At 32.0% G+C, this 22,315-nt stretch overlaps 1 protein-coding gene across 6 annotated transcripts in view; it reads left to right on the top strand.

Moving 5' to 3' along the window:
- The window catches only part of LOC107445073 (RNA-binding protein Musashi homolog 2), a 184,054-nt gene that overhangs the window by 92,952 nt on the left and 68,787 nt on the right, over window positions 1-22,315 (top strand). For all 6 annotated transcript variants that reach the window (XM_087164759.1, XM_087164756.1, XM_087164758.1 and 3 more), the window contains one exon: window positions 9,712-9,796. In XM_087164759.1, coding sequence (XP_087020885.1) covers window positions 9,712-9,796 — 85 coding nt within the window. The remainder of the gene's footprint in view (window positions 1-9,711; window positions 9,797-22,315) is intronic.

Below are 22,315 nucleotides of genomic sequence, written 5' to 3'. Positions count from 1 at the left end.
GCTTCGCAATCCAATGCTCGCTTTGCTCGCTCATTGGATACGTTCATAACGTCTAGTTTTTGTATACTTTATTGAATACTGAAGTTCCGAAAACTTTTCACTGTAGAAAATTCCAAACCTGTACATTTCAATATTAATTTGGAATTGCAAACAGTTCACATATTTTTCTTAATCACACTATTCTAAATTTCAGTTGTTGAGAAAAGTAACTGTTGTAAGTTTTATTTTAAAGTCTTTCCCACCAGAGGGCTAAAGCCATGTGTTGTAAAACAATATGAAATAGTAGTCTGCCACTGAACGCCGGATGTAAAGCATCGGCTTTGATGAAGATAATTTTGTATTTTTAATTCTCTGAAGGGCGCCACCTTAATAATATGGAATTTGTAAAATAAATGTATATATTTTTGATTGTTGATGTAGCCCATCATTTTGTGTTTTCATCAGTGTTCAGAAGCAGAACAACTATAAGTTTTTTTATTTTATCACAAAAATATAAAATGTATAAAAAACAAAGGAAAGAGTAAGAAAATGAGTATAGTCATAGAAAAAGTTAAAATTATAATATAGTATTTGTCAGTTAAAATAAAACTTTTTGTTTAAGTCATTGCTAACAATTCAAATTTCTCGGAATCAATTCTAAAGTATAAATTAAGGTAGTATTGTTAAGTTGAAACACAATATTTTTAGTTTTGATGTCAACAATACAATTCAATTTTTCACAAAAACGATTGTTTCCATTGTTAAGTTCAATGTCAACAATTCAAATTTTTCTGAGGCAACTCTTAACCTCTAAATACTATTTTTTTATGTACACATTTCTAAATGTCAGTATTCAACCGCAAAACCTCAAATTTAGCATGAATCAGTATTCAACCACGTCCTCAAATTTAGCATGAAGTTGTAAAATGTAATGAAAGAGGGTCATAGCAATAATGAAAGTAGATGTAAAGTTAGTACTGTAAAATTAAAGCAATATTTTTAATCAATGAGCCAAGTTCTTCAAGAAGCAGTTGTAGAAGTAGGTTGTTGATTTAAAACTTTTTATAGAATTTCTTTAAGAACACAATTGTTAATTTGAGCAATTGGCGATACAACACTTTTAGAATTGAAGGATTTGTTACGTCAAGCGCTCAGGTATCATAATTTTGATCTAGTTGCGCTTCTATGTCATTTTGATTTATGTTGCTAAGTTAACATTCAAAAAATTCTATGGCTGGCAACAGCATTTTTATTTTTTATGTTGTTTATTTTTATTTCTTTTAGAATTCGTTATTTTTTTAGCGAAATGTTTTTTAACCTAACAGAATTCTTTGCCGACTGTTTTCTCTATGAATGAAGAAAATAAAGTAAATATTTAACTGTTGTGAAAAGAATCTTATTTAGTTGTACAAAGTACTTCAGCCAAAATTTGGGAGCCACGTAAGAGAATTATATATATTAGATCAGAAACACATCATTAAAAGGCAGAATGCTTTGGTATTTTCAAAACAAAGCAAACGTTGCCACCGACGGAAAAGAAATACAGCCAAAATTTGGGAGCCACGTAAGAGAATTATATATAATAGATATTATAATAATTAGACCAAATTATTAGACCCACAGTAGTGTTTTAATATTGCACGGGTTTATAGGCAATACTGTTATATTTAAACATGCATGTGAAAGGGTTTTTATTCGAAAGATTATTTATAGACTTCCTATTTGTATTTATTTTTAACGTATTGCATTACAATGTTAACCAATTGATACTCGAACATAAACAAGGGCGGACGGTGGCGTAAAAACATAAAGCTTACTATGTAAAATCTTAATGATCACTTGATAATTAAGATTTTAAATAGAATCTTACAGTGCCAATAATTTCGCCAGAGACTGTATATATATATATATATATATATATATATATATATATATATATATATATATATATATATATATATATAATAAATACAAGAAAACACTAAGAAAGTTAAGAAAAACAATAAGTATCATTTATTGCGCTTAAGCTGCAAGTAAACAGCACTCATTAGATAAGTTCAAAATGAAGAATAAAACAAAGAAAAATAATATATATATGAAAAAAAGGGGGTGGGAAATAATAAGTAAAAAAATAACAAACAACATGTTATTTAAAAAAAAATGGATTGTTAATAAAAAAACCGGAAAAAAAAAGATATAATCTTTTCTTCAGCCCACATGATTATATCCGCATCTGTGGATAAAATTGTTTGCTATAAATTTCTTTATTAATTTATACAATTTTCCATGTGCAAATCCATTTCGGGAAAATCCGTGGCTAAAATTATGTACTAAAATTTTTTCTTTGTTAATCTTTCCATGTGCAAATCCATTTCGGGAAAATCCGTGGTTAGAATTATTTACTAAAAACTCCTTTGCTAAATAATTTCCCTTGTAAATCTATACAGTTTTTCCATGTGCAAATCCGTTTCGGGCAAATCCGTGGATAAAATTGCTTGCTAAAAATTTCTTTATCAATTTATATCCATTTCGGGCAAATCCGTGGCTAAAATTATCTGCTAAAATTTTTTCTTTGTTAATTTTTCCATGTGCAAATCCATTTCGGGCAAATCCGTGTTAAAATTATCTATTAAAATTTTTTCTTTGATAATTTAAATAATTTTTCTATGTGCTAATCCATATCGGGCAAATCCGCGGCTAAAATTATTTGCAAAGCAGGCAATTTATGTTTCTCTTTTCTATTTTATATTTTTTCTTAAATAAACATCTATTTTCTAAAACTATTTATGATCAATTTTTAAAATTATCCAGTATAATATTACCTTGCGCACATCCATTTCGGGCCCATCCTTGGTAACTAACAAATCAAAACTCAGAATAACAAATCACTTCAGCAGTGCAGTAAGAACGACACTTTAAAACCCTCTTGTTACACTCAATTTGCGCTTTTGTTTTCATCTTTTGTTTTCATATTTTGTAATCTGGCAATCTCTCTGCGAAAACATTTATAAATCATTCTTGAAAAATATCCGTCCATGTAAGTTGTTATGATTTTGCTACTCGCTTTATAGTCCCCCCTTTTTAATGTTTTTTCTTTTCTTATTTTATTTTATGATCTGTTTTTACATGTTATTTTTACTTTTTATGATCTATTTTTATGTAGTTATTTTATAAAAAAAATTTTTGAGTGCTCCTCACACTATTGTATTAATAAATTTTGCTTTGGCTTTATTGATACAATATCAGAAAGCACTCTGTTTTGCGGATATAATCGTGTGGGCTGAAAAAAAGATTATATCTTTTTTTTCCGGCTATTTTTCCGGTTTTTTTATTAACAATCCAGTTCTTTTCTTTTTCTTTTTTTTTAAATAACATGTTGTTTGTTATTTTTTTACTTATTATTTCCCACCCCCTTTTTTCATATATCTATTATTTTTCTTTGTTTTATTCTTCATTTTGAACTTATATATATATATATATATATGAAGAAAATTTATTTTCTGTGGATGCATTTCTATTTTTGACCGTATATATAGGTATTCGACCATTTCAAAGGCTGATTGATTCTGTCCTTCGAGAGATCCATGCATCTATTTCTATGTTTTAAAGGTGCGGACATTCAGTGAAAATAGTGTGTGTATGTGTTTAGAACTCAACCATTTCATTTCACGGTCCACTGATGTAAGACTGATCGAAAAGTCTTGAGATAGAGAGGTTGAATTGGAGGGGATTTTATTCAGATACCTTCACACTTTTCCTGTTTTCAATTAAAAATTGTACATCTTTTGATTGATTCATAAATACTCTGTGGGTCGACCCTTTCTGCAAAAATGTGGATGATGCAGTTTCCTTCAGCACTTATGAGCTAGTTAGCCATAAACCGTAGGGGGGTTAAAGCCACGTGATCTGGACGTTAGTAACCAAAACGGAAAAGGAAAGATTCAGCAAAAGTTTATTTATTTCCCCACTAATGAAAACGTGTTATTTTTTTCTATTTTTTTTTTTTTTTTTTTTTTACAATTTTGAAGAGTTTGATTATTTTACCTGAACCGTTGTTTCATTCGTTTGGCAGCATTTTATACTAAATTTGGAACAAAAAACTGTGTGAATATCGAAGCATTCATTTATTATAGGTTCTATTTTGTAGTAAAAAACAATGATTTGCCATAAAAGTTAAAAAAAGTATATAGTAATTTAGTATAGTGTTGCAAAACTTTCATTCTATATATAGTATAGACAGGGTACTATAAAAGTTCTAAAAATTTGAACTTTTATCGTACCCTGTCCTCTTTAAATATAAGTCTAAACATTAGTTCAAATAATTATGGTTTTCAAAATATTCATTGTTTCATAAACTTTTTCTCTAATATTTTAAATGCCTCAACATTTCAAAAGCTCAACTTGTTCGGCAGCATTATTCATTAAAATGCAGTTTTTACAGATGTTATTTTTGTTTGAAAAACATCTTGCTATTTTAATCATTAAAGGAGGGGAAAAAATGTTTTTATTCCACGATGTTATCCATCCTTTCCAAATCATTAGATTTAGAAAGAGAGAAAAACAGGTTCGCAAAATGATTTTTAATCCTTTGGAAGAGATGTAATGTCTTGTAAGTAACCATATTCATGTCTTCCCGAAAATCTTTTTTTTTTTCGTTATTTTTTGCTCATTAAGAGAGTCTGAATTCATTCGATGCGCATTTAAAAGGAAAAGGGTAAGAGGGGGGAATCAACTTTTGCGAAGAAAACATTTCTGTTATAACAAAAATTATTATAGTGCGGCTTTTTTAAATCTGGACGCATCTGAAAACGGACATAGTTAGAAATGCCTGTTTATGAAAAGGGACACAACTTGAAATTAGTTTTTTTGTTTCAAAAATGGACCTACCATTTGATTCTGATTTTTAAACTTGTGAAAATTGTTCCTTAACTAATAACTGCATTATGTTATAACACCCATTTTACTTAGTTTATATTTTTTAAACTAGGTGTTTTTGGAAAGATATAAAAAGTGAACTTTAATGAGGTTGTCACGTGCTCTATAAATTTATAACAATGATATTAAATTGATTCTGATTAACTGACTCAAATCCTTTTACGATTATTGATCCTCAGTTGTTTATGAGCGCTATACAATTAAAACTGCGAATCATGCTTCACCTGATAAAATTTTTTGGTATATTAAGTTGCCAAACCGTTTTTATACGGTTGGGCCAGTAGAAATTTAAACATTTTCACACTTATTTCAATGCGCATGGCAGTTAAAGTCTAGAGCTGTGGTACCTCACCTCCCAATGAGGTGACCCAGAATTGACCAGTCGTACACATAGCTAATTTACCGAATTTTCTTATTAAAATAACAGACTTTATTCGTTGAAATAGATTATTTGGTTGCTCAAATAATGATATTCGTTTTTTTTAAAGGAACAGGATGTACCGGCATAAAAACAAGTGTTTGATTTTAAATAAAGTATTTTTCTGCGTAAGAAAACGATTTTATACTGACACACTAGCTAACATTTTTTATCCAAACATTAAACAGACTTTTTGTGCAGTGTAATTACTCATTAATTGCACATTTTAGTGCATAGCTTCTTTTTATTTAAATAATTATCTTCGAAACTAGTCAAGCATGATTCACGTCAATAATAGTGTAACGATTTTTTTTTATGTTTCTTTTAAGCGAATTAGTACTGTTTCTCCATTAACTTTGCTTTTCAGTATATAATATTTTTTTATTTCTGTTACCGTAAAAAACTATGCATAAAATTATAAACACAATAAACACTTGGCTGTAGATAACTTTAGGAATATGAACTTGCTGATGCTACGTTCACGTTGGTCTTTGAGTTTATCGGACATAGCGAATGAAAAATAATAAATGAACTTTTAATGAACTTCGTTTTTTTAATAGGCGCGATAAAACATCATTGTTGTTATTTTTAAAATAATTTTAAAAAAGGCAGAATCGCATGTTAATTTAATCGTAATCGTAATTGGCTAATAAACATGGAAACAATGGCAGTCAGTGAAAAAATTACATTTTTTCAACGTTTTTCCCGAACGATCTAAGTGAAATTTTTCAACCATTCTTAGGCTCGGGTGCTAAAATTGACCCTACTGTTCAAATTTAAGAACGCTAGATGGTTCTGAGTTAGAAGAGTGCCACATAAACAAACTTTTTGTCTAGTTGAATGTCCACACTTCGTACAGGTTGAAAAAAAGTCAATAATTATTAAATCGGTACTGAATCAACAGTGGGAAATAATGCACGAAACTGAAAGACTGACGTAATTAATAGCGATAAATAATTCCCATATGTTTTAATTTATCATTATTTGTTCCCCTTTTCGATGATTTAATATTATTAAATTATGAAAAACACGTTTTTAGAATTTCAACCCACCAAAATAAAGATTAACAATTTTCAGTATCATGGTGTCGAAGCCTACTAAAAATATTCAGAATTTACCACATTCAAGCAGTTTTCTCATGTATTTTCCATGACTGAGAGTATAAAAAATACCTACTTTGCCATTATCTCCCAAGTAATAAAGACTAAAACCTCCAAATAGATAGAGAATTTTTAAAAAACAGTAATTAATTAATTAGAGTCGTAAATTTACTCATTACCGTTTGAGGGAATAGAGATAAAAAAATCGCCAAACTATTAGAGAAGCCCCCTATGGCAAATTATTACCAAGTTGATATTGAAAATATTTACGGTAATACTTCATTTCAAAAAGAAAGTCTGAAGTCCTAATCTTAAAAAAGCTTCTTGTGCCAACTCACAAATTGCTCCAAACGAGAGTCTTCCGAAACTATGCTAACCAATAACACTAGTAATTTTATAATCATTGTTTAGATCTAATGTCATAGTATTACAATTAATTTTTTAGTTCTGCTACCAATTATCTTGCTTAATTGATACTACTTCAAAACTTTCATTTTTTGTTATATGGTGCCTTTTTCTATTTCCATTCCAATCCATAACATTAAAATGATTAAAACAGAAAAAAAAATATTAGTTTAACTTACTAAAACTCACTCGTTCTCGAGATATGGCGAAATAAGCAAAAGGTAAAATTTAAATTAAGGGGTCCGAACTTTGTATGGGGGCCCTATTTCCCAGATTGCGGCTACTTCCTACATTTTTGGGTTCAGAAATCCAAGTCCATCGAAAAAAAGGTATCTTTATTCAGAAAAAGTACGTTTTTGTGTCTGATTTCCTAACTTAAAATATCCTCTGCACTTAGCATATTCCAGGTGACTCCTTTTCAAATCATTAAGGTTGAGTCCTAGAACGTAAAGATTGGATAATTATATCAAATGTTATTCTGTGTGCTCCGTTTATTTGTTGAATTTTTTTTTTGGCTTACTGTACACCAAATCTGGTGCGTGTAAGTTTAGAATTACGGGTTTGTAAAAGGAACAAATACACATACATACACACTTGCATCTAAATATTTTGCTTCATTTAAAATAGCTAACAGTAACGAAATTGTAATTAATAATGATACGAAAGTTTACGTATTTTAAAGAAAAAGCAAAGTATTTTTCCTTAATGTTTCTTTTAAACTTGAAAAGCCGTCATCATTCATAATGTATGACAAATATCCCACACACTATTTATTTATTTTTTTTACACGACACATTTTTGACGTATGCAAATAACAAAAAAAAAAATTTAAGTGAAGGTAGAACGATGAGTTTTGAGGTGGAAAAAAGTCTTCATTAATTCATACAAGTTTCGACAGCGTTTTAAAGCGTTTCGTTTCACGAAGTGTCCATTAATAAGCGATACACACTTTTGTGTCGCGAGTTACAAATTAAAACTAAAAAAAAGATTACAAGCGGTCATTCAAAATATTCTTTGTGGAGTGTAATGAAGACTGGTCTACTTTTTTAAAGGCATTTTCTGTTCCTTCCATAACTGTGTACAGGAACACTTCATTTCTAAATACCAGAATCTTTCGTAATACTGCTTAAAGGGTTAAATCTAAAACCTCGTGATCGAAAAAGTTTACACCAAGCTCATGCTCATTCACACCATACGGTAAATATTTTTGCTTCCTTTTTTCTTTATCGCCAAAAGCTTGTTTGCAATCGAGGAATTGAAGTTACACTGTTAAACAATTACGGAATATGCATGTATGTTTTTAGTTGTGCAATAAGAATAGTTCAATTTAAACTGTGTAAAATAATTTTATAATTTATATCCGATTCTGTTCCATTTCATATAATTTATATCCGATTCTGTTCCATTTCATATAATTTATATCCGATTCTGTTCCATTTCATATAATTTATATCCGATTCTGTTCCATTTCATATAATTTATATCCGATTCTGTTCCATTTCATATAATTTATATCCGATTCTGTTCCATTTCATATAATTTATATCCGATTCTGTTCCATTTCAGATAATTTATATCCGATTCTGTTCCATTTCATATAATTTATATCCGATTCTGTTCCATTTCATATAATTTATAACCGATTCTGTTCCATTTCATATAATTTACATCCGATTCTGATAAAGCATTCGAATGTGTCTTTTGGGATACGAGTATGTTAGATTTGCAAGCTAATTTTGTTTTCAGAAATAGGATGCACCAAATGCTGAACGATACGGTGCACTTGCGGTAACTCATAATGAATATACAACACTGTGAGAGAAAGTAATAAGTCGCGCATGCGCTTTAAAATCATTGTAAGAAGTTTCGATGCGCGTTTCGTTTTTCTTGTTAATGTCTCAGGGTGAGAGTAAAATCAATTGCTGTTAAAAGTTAAATAAAATTTAATTAAGAGTTAAAATAAAAAGTCATGGGGCATAGGTGTTTAGTATTTAAAATTAGTTAAATAAAGTAATAATTGAAAGAGTTTGGACTTGCAGAGCTGTATGGAGCAGCACCTTTTTTAAACTGGTTAGGTCTGATGTGCATTGAAAGATGTTTTAATAGCTGACTTAAATAGTTTGACGAAATAATTGATAATTTTTAAATTTTTTCACTTGTTATATTTTTATATTGTTATATTTGTTTCATTTGTTATAAATTGAAAAACCTTGTGTTTCTTACTTTAATTATTTTAATTAGCTTCTTGGTTTTGAAAATTATTTTATTATTTAAGGATTGCAAATGGTTATCATCTCGATTTTTTTTCTAATTATGCATACTTTAAAATTGTTTTATTTTATATTCATTGAGTCTTTGGGGTGATAAAAATGTGTTTAAGTTTGTTTTTTAAAATTATTGCATATCTTAAAAATGCTTTATTTTATGTATCCCAAATTTTTTTTTGTTCAAATTTAAACAGTATGACGTGTTATAGGGACCTAAAACATTTCAACTCCCGGGGGCCCTGCTTGTTATTATTACGGCCCTGTAATAACTGGGTCTTCAATACTAACTCAACACTGAGTACAACAATACCATTTCTAGTTCTATGCTTAATTTTCAATAATAGTCAAAATAAAACAATTCATAAACGTATTCGACAACATTAAAAATGTAGAATAAAATTAGTAAACAGGTAAATCTTCATAATTTTTTTTTTAATTTTATGCTAAGGCAACTTAAGATGTGAATCTTCGGTTGCTAAGCATTATTTTTATAGTCTGAGCAATAGAATTTAGTCAGATAAGTTTTATTAAACATAAAGTTAGCTTCTTAGAAAAGCATTTCGGAAATATATCAGATTTGTAATTGTGTTGATTTCTTGTTTTTCAGAGGTTTTGGATTTGTAACCTTCGCCGACCCCGACAGTGTAGATAAAGTTTTAGCAAATGGGCCGCACGAACTCGACGGTAAAAAGGTAAGACAAAAAGATTTACTCATTATCCTTGCCTTAAACCTAAGTCCAAATCATTATCTGATAATAGTAATTCCAGAGGCCAAAATAGCCTGGTTGGTAGGGCACTGGACCCGTGTCCAAGAGTTTGAGGGTTCGTTCCCAGCCGGCCGAAGACTCCCGTGTAGTAAATGATGACTGATGCACGTTAAATCTGTCGAGTCGCAAAGTCTTCCATGTTCCCATAACAAGTCAATACCTCTGGGGGTACTGATCCAGGAGTCTCCTTGTCTTCTGCATTGGCTCAAAATTACAAGGCTACGTAGTTGAATATTAGTAGTCGTAAATTCTGTAGTAGTAGTCGGCTGTTCAAGAACGGCTCGATTTTCATAATAAATTACATCTTACTCACTTTGTATTTATAGAAGGAGAAAAAAAGATAACCTTCAGTTTTTTTAGAATCTGACTTAATTTTCTCTGTCATCAATTATTCTTATAAGAATTGATTCGTCTTATGCTAATTATATGAATTGAATTAAAAATCATTTCAAGTTATTATTTTAAAAATATTAATTTACATTTAAAACTGCAAACAATGTTTTCCTTGATAAATACATTGTTCAATCCCTTTGTATTCTTCACTAGAATTAAGTAATAACAGGTACAAATCAAACTTTTACGATAGAAAACTATTTGTATTATATCGTAGAATTTTTTTTTTTAAAAATCAGAAAGTCGAAAGCTCTTTTAATGCATGCGATCTATTACTAAGTATAATTTGTAATTCATATTTTGGAAATTTATTGTTATAATTTATATGTTTTCAAAAGTTTTTAAACTAGTTTGAAAAAAAGAACATTTATAACGTGTGTTTGAAGTTCTAAGCACTGTTACAGATGCCACCGGCAAAGTATGAAACGAATTCTACAGAATGTTTAGGCATTGTATATAGTGCCGGACGTTTTTAGGCAAGGTATGAAATATGATATGTATTGCATACTTTCCCTAAGCATTGTATGTTATACCCAGGCATTCTATAGAATGACAAATGCTATTTAGGACAAAGTATGAAATAAAAACGCCCTGATGAGGTTATTATGTAAATGATGTGCATTTCTAAAAAAAATATTGTTCTTAAAGAATAATGAGAGTGCCATTTAAAAAAATTTATTCAAAATGCGTAAAGAAAAATGAAAGTTGTACGAAGCATAATTTATGCCCTTCTTATTAAGGGAAACGAAATTTTCATTTAAAAAACTAGAAATTAACCTACTTGTAGCAACATGACAGGCTTGAATGACGTTTTGAATTACATTTCATTGCATTACGAAACGAATCGGAGATGTATTTTATACTTTGCCGGTTTCTCATTTGGCATTCTATAGAATGCCTAGGAAATGTTTGAAGCATAAATCGTTCCACGCATTGCCAGCTAGTTCTAGGCATTATATACAATGTTTTATAGAATGCCGGATTTCAAACTTTGCCGGTAACATAGATACCAACAAATGCCGATGTTCAAAGATATAAATTATAATGAAGTACTACAAAATATGGCCGCCTGAGCAAATCGAAATTGTTAATCATATTTTTAAATTGTTAAAAAGACCCTATTTATTAGAGTTTAGAGGGGAGGAGGGATTCTAATCTGTTTCCAAATAAACAATAAGATTTTTCTCTATATTGTCCTTTATTTAAGATAAAATTCATTTCCTGGAGAAGTATTTATCATTAGAAATAATTCTAAGTTAACAGTTGTGCAGAAAAAGTGTGGCAAACTACTAGATTTTTCTCTAACCCTTTCGTATCACCATAGAAATGAAACAAAACCTGATGAAATGAATCATTAATTATTTATAGAACTGAAACAATTATATCATTAAAAGTTAATCACTATATGAAGAGAATTTGTTAAAAAAATTGTATGTCATTTAACGCTAGAAAGACGGAAACTTGGTATTTACCTATATTGCCCAAAAGCAGTCAAAATGACTGAATTGTGAAAGAATAACTAATGTGTACAGAAATTGGTTTAAAATTAATTTTTTATGTTATTTACAGTTATGTAGCAAGTAATTAGTAAATATTAACAATAAAAAAAATTTTATGTTGTACAGAGAGTCACAAAATTCTAAGAAATTGTGTCATTGTTTTTCTAATTGAAATTGAATCAGTCAAAATGACTTCCTTGGGAAATCTAGTGTTAAAGACTGAGAACTTGTGCCATATTTTCATTACGTAAAATGTAAGGACTTTGTTCAAGCGTGTCACTGCAACATGTATCTGAAAATTTAAACAAAGCATAGAAACATTTTAAAAATGCCTTCCTCACAATGGTTAAGTAAAGGATCTAAAAGATAGTGTCATTTATTCAATGGTAATGAATAAGGCCCGGATTTTGATGACATTTGCATTTTTTGCATTTTTGGACATTTTTTGTCCTTTAGAGCATTTTTTGAGATTTATAGGGCATTTTCTTTATGGGGCGTATTTTGCATTTTAAAGCATTTTTTAAATTTTTTGTTAAATTTTTCTAATTTTTATTATTTTTTATAATTTTTTATTATTACACTGGCTTCCAAACAATGAAGAAAATTTTTAGGATATTAACAGGTGAAGCAACATCTTTTCAAATTGAAGAAGAATTGTCAGTAAGTGTGACCGTCCTTTTCAAGTACGCACCAATAACATCAGTAGACGTTGAAAGAAGCTTCTCCTGGTATAAAAATTTGCTTTCAGACAAGAGACGCTCGTTTACATTTCAAAATATTTAAAAAAAAATTTATAATCCACTATAATTCTGATATTTAGTAATATTATGAGATGGAAGTTGTTATATTCATTAAAGTTTCTATACAAAATGAAAATGTTTCGGAGTCAATATATTTTCCTTTTTTTTGTTATTTTTGGATATAAAACATATTTGTCAAACTTTAATGAACGTAGAACAAGTATTTCATTGCTTTATATTTTTTGAAACGACTCAGAATAATTTTAAAGAGTAAAACATTGTTTTAGTTCAATATTTTTACTTCTATTTAAGTCATGTCATAAGGCATTTTTAGCGCAATTTTCGCATTTTAAGGGCATTTTTTGCACTTTTAAGGGCATTTTTTGCAGTTCATAAGGGCATTTTTTGCACTTTCTAAGGGCATTAATTGAGATTTTTTAGGTCATCAAAATCCGGGCTCTAGTAATGAATGACCATTTATTTGAATCGTAAGCACCGTCGGACTGAACCAAAGAAAACTAAAATTGTGTAAAACGATGCCAGCTCTAAATCAATCTGAACTGAGTGCAGGTCTATTATTGCAGAGATCAAGGAATTTCAAACGAGTCGCTAAAATATTCAGCAGAAACGAACAGCAAGTAGAATTTTCGGGACTTCCATTAGCAGAAAGTGTCATTTCAAAATAATCATTTCTTGTAATTACATAAAATCGTTTAATCGACACAACACCACCAAACTCCATGACACAAACTAAATCTTTAATGACATATAATACTTTTTGCTCAGTACTTGAGAAGTGGGTCTATGGATCATGTGGTAACATTTGCCAGCAAAACAAATGACAAAAGTTACGTAAATATTTCAAAATCACATCACTATAATGGTTGCTGTACAAAGATAAAATATAGGATGGAAGCTATTAGTATGGATTTGACTGTTGCTAATGCTTCCTCGGCAGATGTACAGTTTATTTTTTTTATTTTATATCCGTTGTTGAGCAGCCGACCCATTTTTTTGAATTTACGACTACTAATATTCAACTCCGTAAACTTGTAATTTTGAACCCAATACAGGAGATAAGGGAACTCCTGGATTAAGTATTGGGAGAAATTTGTCTTCGGGGAGAACTTTTAGGTGAAATTAATCTGCATTTGCGTTACATGAAGAAGAAAAACACGAAAACCTTCCACGGTTAGCCTAACAGCGAGGGGATTCTAACCCATGATCCGTCTACTACTGAGGATATTTCACGTCAGCACTGTAGTCGGAGCAAACCGAATGCTGAATTCGTATCAACCATCCATCGCTGGGATTCGAACCCATTAACCTCATTGGAAGGCGAACGCTCTATCCCCTGAGCCATCAGGGCTCCAACAGATGTACTTCACAAAATTTATTATTTTCACTTTGATGAAATGTCACTCAATGGAACATTTCCACAGACGCACTGCAGCACAGAGAATGGTTTAATTTAACTTTGGGAAGAGTCCCCACTAAAATTTATCCTTGTTTTAAACGGATGGATCTTTAAAATTAAACCTCTCGAACACCTCTCGATATATAACCTTTAATTTGACTAGGCTCGGTTGAAGACAAAATATTTGACCCTCATTCCGCCCATTGATCGTTTAATATCGTTTTCAAGTTTAATCTGTGGAATTTCTATAGAACGATTTTCTTAATTAAAAATTCTCAAATTAATGAAGAAAATTAAGCAATATATATTAAATGATAACATATTAAGAAATGTAAAAGTTTTTTTTAAAAAATTAACATTTACTCAAAAACACCCAAGTTTCAGAGTATACATGGAGGTAACATAAGAAAAAGTGTGCGAATTACTTATTGTTTTTGTTTTTTTCGGGATTCCGTTGAAATTTATTTCATCTCAAAGAAATGGGTGCAGTATTTTGCGTAATTACCACTCATAAATAGTAGATATATATGAATCAATAAAAAATTTTAAAAAGATATTATTTAGTTAATTTTTTTTATTTCAAAAGCACTTAACTTTACATCATTGGCCCCCATGCAAAGATGCATGAGATTGGAGCATATAAAACAAAAGCTGAACCATTGAACAATACAAGAACAATATAATAACAAGAACAATAAATACTTGCAGAACGTGAACCACTTAAACACGAACGAGAATCAGTCGCTGGATACCAATTGCATCTTATTTAGTTAAGTAAACGTACATACCAGAGTTAACAACGATTTGTCAGTTTTTTAAAGTTTTTTGAATAGTTGGATTTATTTGAAAACTTATCCATCTTCAAAAATAATTTGCACTATTTTCTTCGAAAATATTTGAGCCATATTTTTCAAAAATGCTCATATATAAACAGAAATATTGATAAAAAATTTTAAAAATTCTTTTTTAGTACAACAGAACGCGAACTCAATATAGCGGTAATCAAAGTATGAGCAATTAGTTAATATTTAATATATTTTTTAAATAGTTGGATTCTTTTGAAACTTATTTCATCTATAAAAATTGACGTCATATTTACCGTGAATACCCAAATATAAATCGAGTTATTGATCTTTAAGAAGTACAAAACTCACAAATTCCAGATTATATATAGCGGTTACGTAAGAAGGGACTGTTTGTAAATTTTTATTTTAGGGATTCATTTGAAACTTGATTCATCTTAAAAAATGGGTCTTTTATTTTCAATTGTTTTCATAAGACAATCATTGTCAATATCTTTGTGTTCAGTAACGGAGATTAGCAATAGAGTAGTATTCATATAACAACAATAGAGTAGTGTTCATACAACATTGATTAACCATACAGTTGTGTTCTTATGACAATGATTAGCAATAGACTACTTTCCGTTTTACAATCATTATTAATGCAGAAGTTTTTATGGAACAATAATTAATAAAACAGACAAGAGATAGTATTAATATTAAACTCATTAACTATCAAAACATTCACTTCAGTTTCGCGCAAAATTTTGTTAGTTCCTAAGCTTTGAGATATTTACCACTTTATGTTGCACACTTTAGAACTTTTTTCATTCGCTTTTATCTTGTCTTTTCTACACGTATTGAATATTATTGAACTCATGCGAAGTCAACTCGCTGCACTCGCTAGAACACTCGCTAGAAGAGAATGTAGAAACATAACAAAAAAAATCGTTGAAAGTAACCCAATCTTCTTTTAATGCACATTCAAACTAAGTATAATAAACAATTAATAACAGTTGTTCAATAGCCTGCTTTAAGAGTGAGCGTGACAAGCAAAATGTTTAGCTGAAGAAAGATACAGAAGAAATAGATGGCTGAGGCCATTACAGAAAGGAAGCTGAGCGATTGGAACAGCCATTCTTTTTTTTTTCGAATGCCATTAATTTTAGCGATTAAAAAACAATACTTGTTTTAGAGTATATAAATAACCAAAAGAGAAAGTATTGACTAAAATTCTGTGCACTACAATCAGGCATTTCCTATCTTTTGGTTGTTTTAGGTTATTTTAATTTATCTTTTTTAATTAAAAAAATTGAACCTTACTTTATTTACGCTTGGGTATCACGACCTCACAGAGACTTGATGGTGTTTCCTCATTTTTTTTTATTTGCTCTCGTTTTCTTTTTCGCCATAATTTATATTGTTATTTGAATTTATATGTATATAAGTCTAGTTTGTAAAATTAGTTTACATTTTTAAGTTTTACAAACTGAATATCTTGAGCAGAGATGACTGAAGAGAAAGAGAGTTTGCCTTCCAATGAGATAAACCGGGTTCTTATCACGGCTATGGATGGTGGATACGAATTCCGCATCCGGCATGCACCGACCTCAGTGCTGACGTGAAATATCCTCAGTGGTAGACGGTTCGTGGGTTAGAGACCCCCTGCCGTCAGGCTAACCGTGGGAGGTTCTCGTGGTATTCCTCTCTATTATGTACGCAAAAGTGGGTAGTTCCATCAAAAAGTCCTCCACGAAGGCAAATTTCTCCCAATACTTGATCCAGAAGTTCCCTTGTCTTCTGGATTAGATTCAAAATGGCAAGGTTACGTAGTTTAACATTAGTAATCGTAAACCCAAAAATTGGGTCGGCTTATAAAAAAATTGTTATAGAAAAATCTAAGTATCTCAAATTTATTAGCATTTCGAAGAATTCCGAATTATTAAACCAAAACCTAAAACGTCTTTTTCTTATTTTTATTACATGTCTTTTGTAGCTGACCAAAAAGCACAATTATTGAAAAGACTATTTGATTCCCTTCAACCAGGGAGAGAAAGATATGCAAATGATGATTAGTTCCAACCTTCTTTTTCTTGTCAAAAAGTAGGAAATTGCTCTTGAGTCTGATTGTCAGCAACTCAACTCTTCTCTTGAAAAATGACGATGGAAAAAAAAGAAGTGGCTGAGCGCACCAATAATAAAATAATAAAACCCAAGTTTAGTTGTACTCACGAAATGAAACTCGTGTGCGGTGAAGTCGTGGATTGATGTAAATAATAATAAAAAAAGAAGTGAAGCAAAGAATGAAAAAAAAAATCGCGTGACATTCCAAAATATAGCGGAAGAAAAAGTCGTGAGGAAGCAAACGAACAGGAAGAAAGAATTTTTACGTGCCTTTTTCGTTTCTTCTCTCTAAGCAAAAGGTTTTGATTCGTTTCACGAACATTGTTTTTTTTTTGCGTTGAGTATTTCATTGCAGATTTATTTCAGTGGGTTGATTAATTTTCATCTTGTTTTGGAAAAAAGGATGCAAAAATTATTTAACTTGTTTCCTACATTAGGATAGTACGCATAAATTAGTCTAGTTATAGTGTGATACACATAAGGATAAATCTTGCTTTGTCTTATATAATCATTCCAAAGTATATGTTATGCATAAAAAATAATCTTATTATTGATTGTAAATTGGTCTTCTTAATAATCTGTGTTATGTACATTAGAGCATGTGGTGCATATTAAATGTACCACATATTCTAATACTCTCTCTATGCTGCTAGTCTATGTGATCTTAATTGGACCTTTATCATATGAAACCAATGTCTAATGAATAATGTTTTGTGCATGGGAAAGAGTTTCAAATGAGATGAAACCAATTCCTCTTATGCTCTCTGCGTTTCCCATAGTATACGCTATCCGGTCAAAAGTATCTGGACATCCGATTGTTAGGGTGTTGGAATCAAAATGGTGTGGAGGTGTTTCTTATGGTTTGGCCCGGATCCCTTAGTTCCTGTGGTTGGAAACATGAATTCTGAGATGTGTATGTGGACAATGCTGCATTCTATGGCAATGTCTCTTCCAGCAGGATAACTGCTCCATTTACTCATCGAATCTTGCACTGACGTGGCTTGACGAAATGCTTGTCCAAAACCTGGACTGACCTTCTTAAAACCCCGATCAAAATCCCATAGAACACCTTTGGAACAAATTAGATTTCAGACCCTCTTCACTGCAAGCACTCCCTTCAGTTGTGGTGGAAGTCCTATCAAAAACTGATGGAAAGTCTTTCCAGACATGTGCAGGCTGTCATCGATGCAAAAGAGGGACCAACGCCATTATATTAATACTTGCCTCTGGAAGCTCTATGTATCAAGACGCTGGCCGAAAGTAACAGGACGATACTTTTGGCCAAAAAGTGTACGTAAAAACAGATCATATTTGGTTTTAATTACATGAAATTAATTCCTCTAATGATCTACACTCGATGTATGATAAAAAAAATCTTATGACGTTTCTATTTTATGAAACCAATTTCTCTAGTGCTTTCTATTAGCTACAGATAGTAATTGTAGGAAAGTGATGTAGGAGCCTGTAACCCCTACAGGGTGCGTTCCCAGGCTGCGGATAGGGGAATGCCTCCATCAGTTCTCTGGTGGGTGGTAGGAGGGAAATAAAATACCTCCCGCGGAACAACAGGCAGAAGTCTAACCTTTCTGAGGGCTCTGGCAACTCGATTCCATGGATTGTGCAATATAGAGGTCTAATGCAGCGGCCAAAAACAGACTCCTACCTCACACCTTTAAGAACCCACTTATGTTCCGCAGTGGACTGATCGTTAAGACACGATTCCCAGCAGATCACCGAAGTCAAGCATCACTGGCTGCGGTCAGTGTGCGGGTGGGTGACCACTTGGATCAGTCTGCGTAGGGACCGAGGGTTGTGCGGTATGGGTCCTCGTTAAACTGTGCTACCGTAAAGTGCTCGACTTCGCGTGCAGGTCGTCGGGCTACCGAAGCGGGGGTGCCATCCCCTCTGCAGAGGATCAAAATTGTGATGGCATGTCTTCGGATCATCCTCCGGGATGTTTCCCAGACAGTCGCCAATAGCCCATTGTGCAGCTCTAGTGCGACGTAAATTAACAGCAACAAGAACCCACTTATCACTGACTTCAACTGTCCTAGAACTTTAACATCGGTAATAAAAAGATTTAGAACTAATCATTTCAGAGGGGTGAAAATTCTTCCGGACAAGACCGGGACAATCGTTCCCTGCAGAAACTGTCCGGATGTCATGTTTGCACTAAAACACATTTTCGAGTGCCCCGAACTCACCACACATGTTTTGAAATTGGGATAGGTGCCAATTGTGGACAATCTGAGAGCTGTTCTGTACAGTCAGGAGGAGCTGCAATAGTCCAAACCTTTGATGTGATCTAAAGATCCATGGACACGAAAACAACAATAACGGGATGTTCGGTTTTGATTATCGAAAATCAATACATCTAATGATCTGCACGCTTTACACGAAGAAGAAAAAAATTTATGCCATTCTTATAAGATGAAACCAAATGCTATATATGGGAAAATGTTGTCGTGTGGGTTGGACAACACCCATTATTTGGGGAAAGAAAAGGAAGTAAAACAATTTCGTTTTCTTCTTCGTTAAAAATAATCACATAGCTTGCAACCATACTGGGGGAAATTGTCACACCTGGAGAAAGTTGTAAAACCATTACTTAGTGATGACGAAACATCTTCACATCGTCAAAATCACGTCGATGAAGACAGTTTGGTACCTTTAACGTTCGTGTTTCCCAATATTCCTGGGATTATTTACGTAAATGAAGATTTCCAAATGTAACTACTTTTCCTTATCTGTATCTCATTTTTTGATTCTAAAAATATGGAAAGCAATCTGAATCTTGTTTTTAGTATTCGTATCATACGCTTTCCGTAATGATGACACCTTAGGAAAAAAATAATTGAATATCAGTTTTTAAAATAATTGAGACTCTTATTCAATCTTCAGATATCTTGCATCGCATCCAATCACTGAAGTGAGAAATGGCAGTGTTAAAAATGTGATTTTTTTTTTCAGTATTGAATCATAAACTTTGTGCAAGGATGGGTGAGGCAGTTTAAAGAATCACTTTGTTGGAAGCATTTTGAGAAAAAGAATACGGGATATTGAAAATCCCATTCTTCAATTTTTATCATCCGTTTGGAGGATGCGATCCGTTAAAGGGATTACAGATGAGGCGTAAAGACGTTTCACCCAAACTGTGACCATTCATCGCATCATCTGATTTATATTTATTTCACCATTTTGACCTTTCAATTATTGCCCCCACATGAATTCCATGGTTTTTAGTAAAACGTGTTTCCTTCTCGGCTCAAATGAATCTTATGAGTATTTTGTCTATTTCGACCATTCTTCCGACACACGCTTTATTCCACAATATATCTACTATTTTTTTTATCACAATTTGCGGGTGGGCGCACACAAATATCACAATACTAGGCATACTTGGTAACTCCTGAAAAGCCTGGGGTAAATAGCTTGTTTGTTCATTTTTATTAAACCTGCTACTTTCCTTCTGAAATCTGGGTCTATTTTGGGATTGTTGGTTGCACTTTTGACTTGGTCTGTAAAAGTTTAAATGTTGTCGGGAATAATTATTATAATTTTGATTAACTGAGCTATTAATAAATGGCCGTATTGGTATTGAGTTTTGATATTGAGGATTTTGTTGTCTATACCCACCAAATTTTGACTTCGGTACTTTTTTATATTTTAAGATAAGACCGAGAGGACATCATGACTAATGGGGTAAGACCGAGTCATTTGACTTTTTCTTCGAAAAAATCATTTATAAAAGGGTAGTACTTCAATGACTTGTCAGAAATGATACATTGTACACAACGAAACAATAAATTTCTTGATTAAACCTGACAGTTGCTAGGTCCAACAACGTAGCTAAAACAGACTTTCGAGTCTTGGCTATCCGGTCTTACCCTACTTTCCCCAATACATGAAGGCGTTGACGATCCCTATGAGATTTATAGACCATAACCTAGTAGTTTGGAACCCAGCCCCAGAATACAAGAAAATTCCTGGATTAAGCAATGACAAAAGTAGGAGCCACGATGCCTCGGGTGATAGAGCCTTCGCCTTCCAATGAACCGAGTTTGAATCCTAGCGATGGTTGATCATTACGAATTTGGCATCTGGCTTGCAACGACCACAGTACTGACGTGAAATATCTCCAGTGGCAAACGGATCAGGAAATTAAGTCCCCTTGCCGACAGGATAACCGTGGAATGTTCTCGTGGTTTTCCTCTCCGTGTAACGCAAATGCGGGTTAGTTCCATCAAGAAGTTTATACATATCGTTGTGATATTGAAATTTAACAGTTTCGAAGCGTTATTTTAGACTTTTCTGCATTAATCTTCATGTTGCGAACGCATTCTTCTGATTTTCGTTCGAAATGACGAAATTTGGATCTTATGTTCGCAGATCCTGGTGACCAGAACTATTAGAATCACTTTTTTCATGGAATAAGGAGTGCGGAAATAGAGACAAAATACTTGATTAGATTTAATAATCTCATAAACAGATGATGAAATGGCAAATAATATATATAAAAAAACCAAATTTCATTACAAGAATGAAAAGTTATTCTCTAGAGTAAGCGTTTGAACCTCGTTCGTGTTTTCCACTACAGTTCGAAGTTTATACGTTTTCTCCGTAAAATAAATCATTTTTTTTCTTTTGTGAAAAGAAATTTTCTTCCCTGGGCAAGGAATAATAAAAGCTCAAAACATCTATTTATTCATAAACAAAAAAAGATGAAGGAATACTTGTGCAGAGACCCGTTGCCCGAAATGTTCCGGCAATACTTGAACAAAACAGTAAAATGAAGAAAAGGAGAAGAAGAAGCTACCATTTTGTTTATGTGCCCGAGATAGATCACACGTAGCGAGTCGCCATTTTTTTTGTGATTACTACTTGAGTGATTTCACGGATTTCTCTTCTTTATTTTGCTCGTCTTTTTTTTTTTTATCTCTTTATTTTCTTCTCTCTCTGTCTCTTTCTTTTTTCATTTATATACCTACACTACTGGATGGGTGATCTGAAACTTTTTGTTTTGTATTCTATTCGAAAATCAGAGTCAATAAAACATGATTTTAGGAATAGTATTACGAAGGGGATCTACAGCTCACGACGTTTACTATTCTGAACTGAGGAAGCTAGAAGCATATGGAAAGCGTACATAGAATCCACAAAAGTGATGTGATTATGCTTATACCACAGGGATTGATATGAACTCTGATAAACAGAGTGAAACGCCAATGCTAGAGTTCTGTAGCTTTCGTTGAGTTGTTCAAGAGTTGTGTTGTTAGAGTTGTCCCCCCCCCCCAAAAAAAAAGTTTCTGCTCTGGGCCCCAATTAGGCTAAGTCGGGCCCTGCGAGTTGTGCCAGCGGTATATTGCGTTTGCGATTAATTGATCCCGCGACGACTTGTTGTGCCCACGACGAATTGTCACTATCTTTTGTTTTCCTTTTAAAAATAAATTTTTTCTGCCAAAAAAAAGAGAGAAGAAAAGAAAACATTC

Source organism: Parasteatoda tepidariorum, chromosome 5, assembly GCF_982258835.1.
Source record: "Parasteatoda tepidariorum strain Cologne lab strain chromosome 5, Ptep-v5.0, whole genome shotgun sequence".
NCBI lineage: Eukaryota > Metazoa > Arthropoda > Arachnida > Araneae > Theridiidae > Parasteatoda > Parasteatoda tepidariorum.
This window is presented reverse-complemented; position numbering and strand designations above follow the sequence as displayed.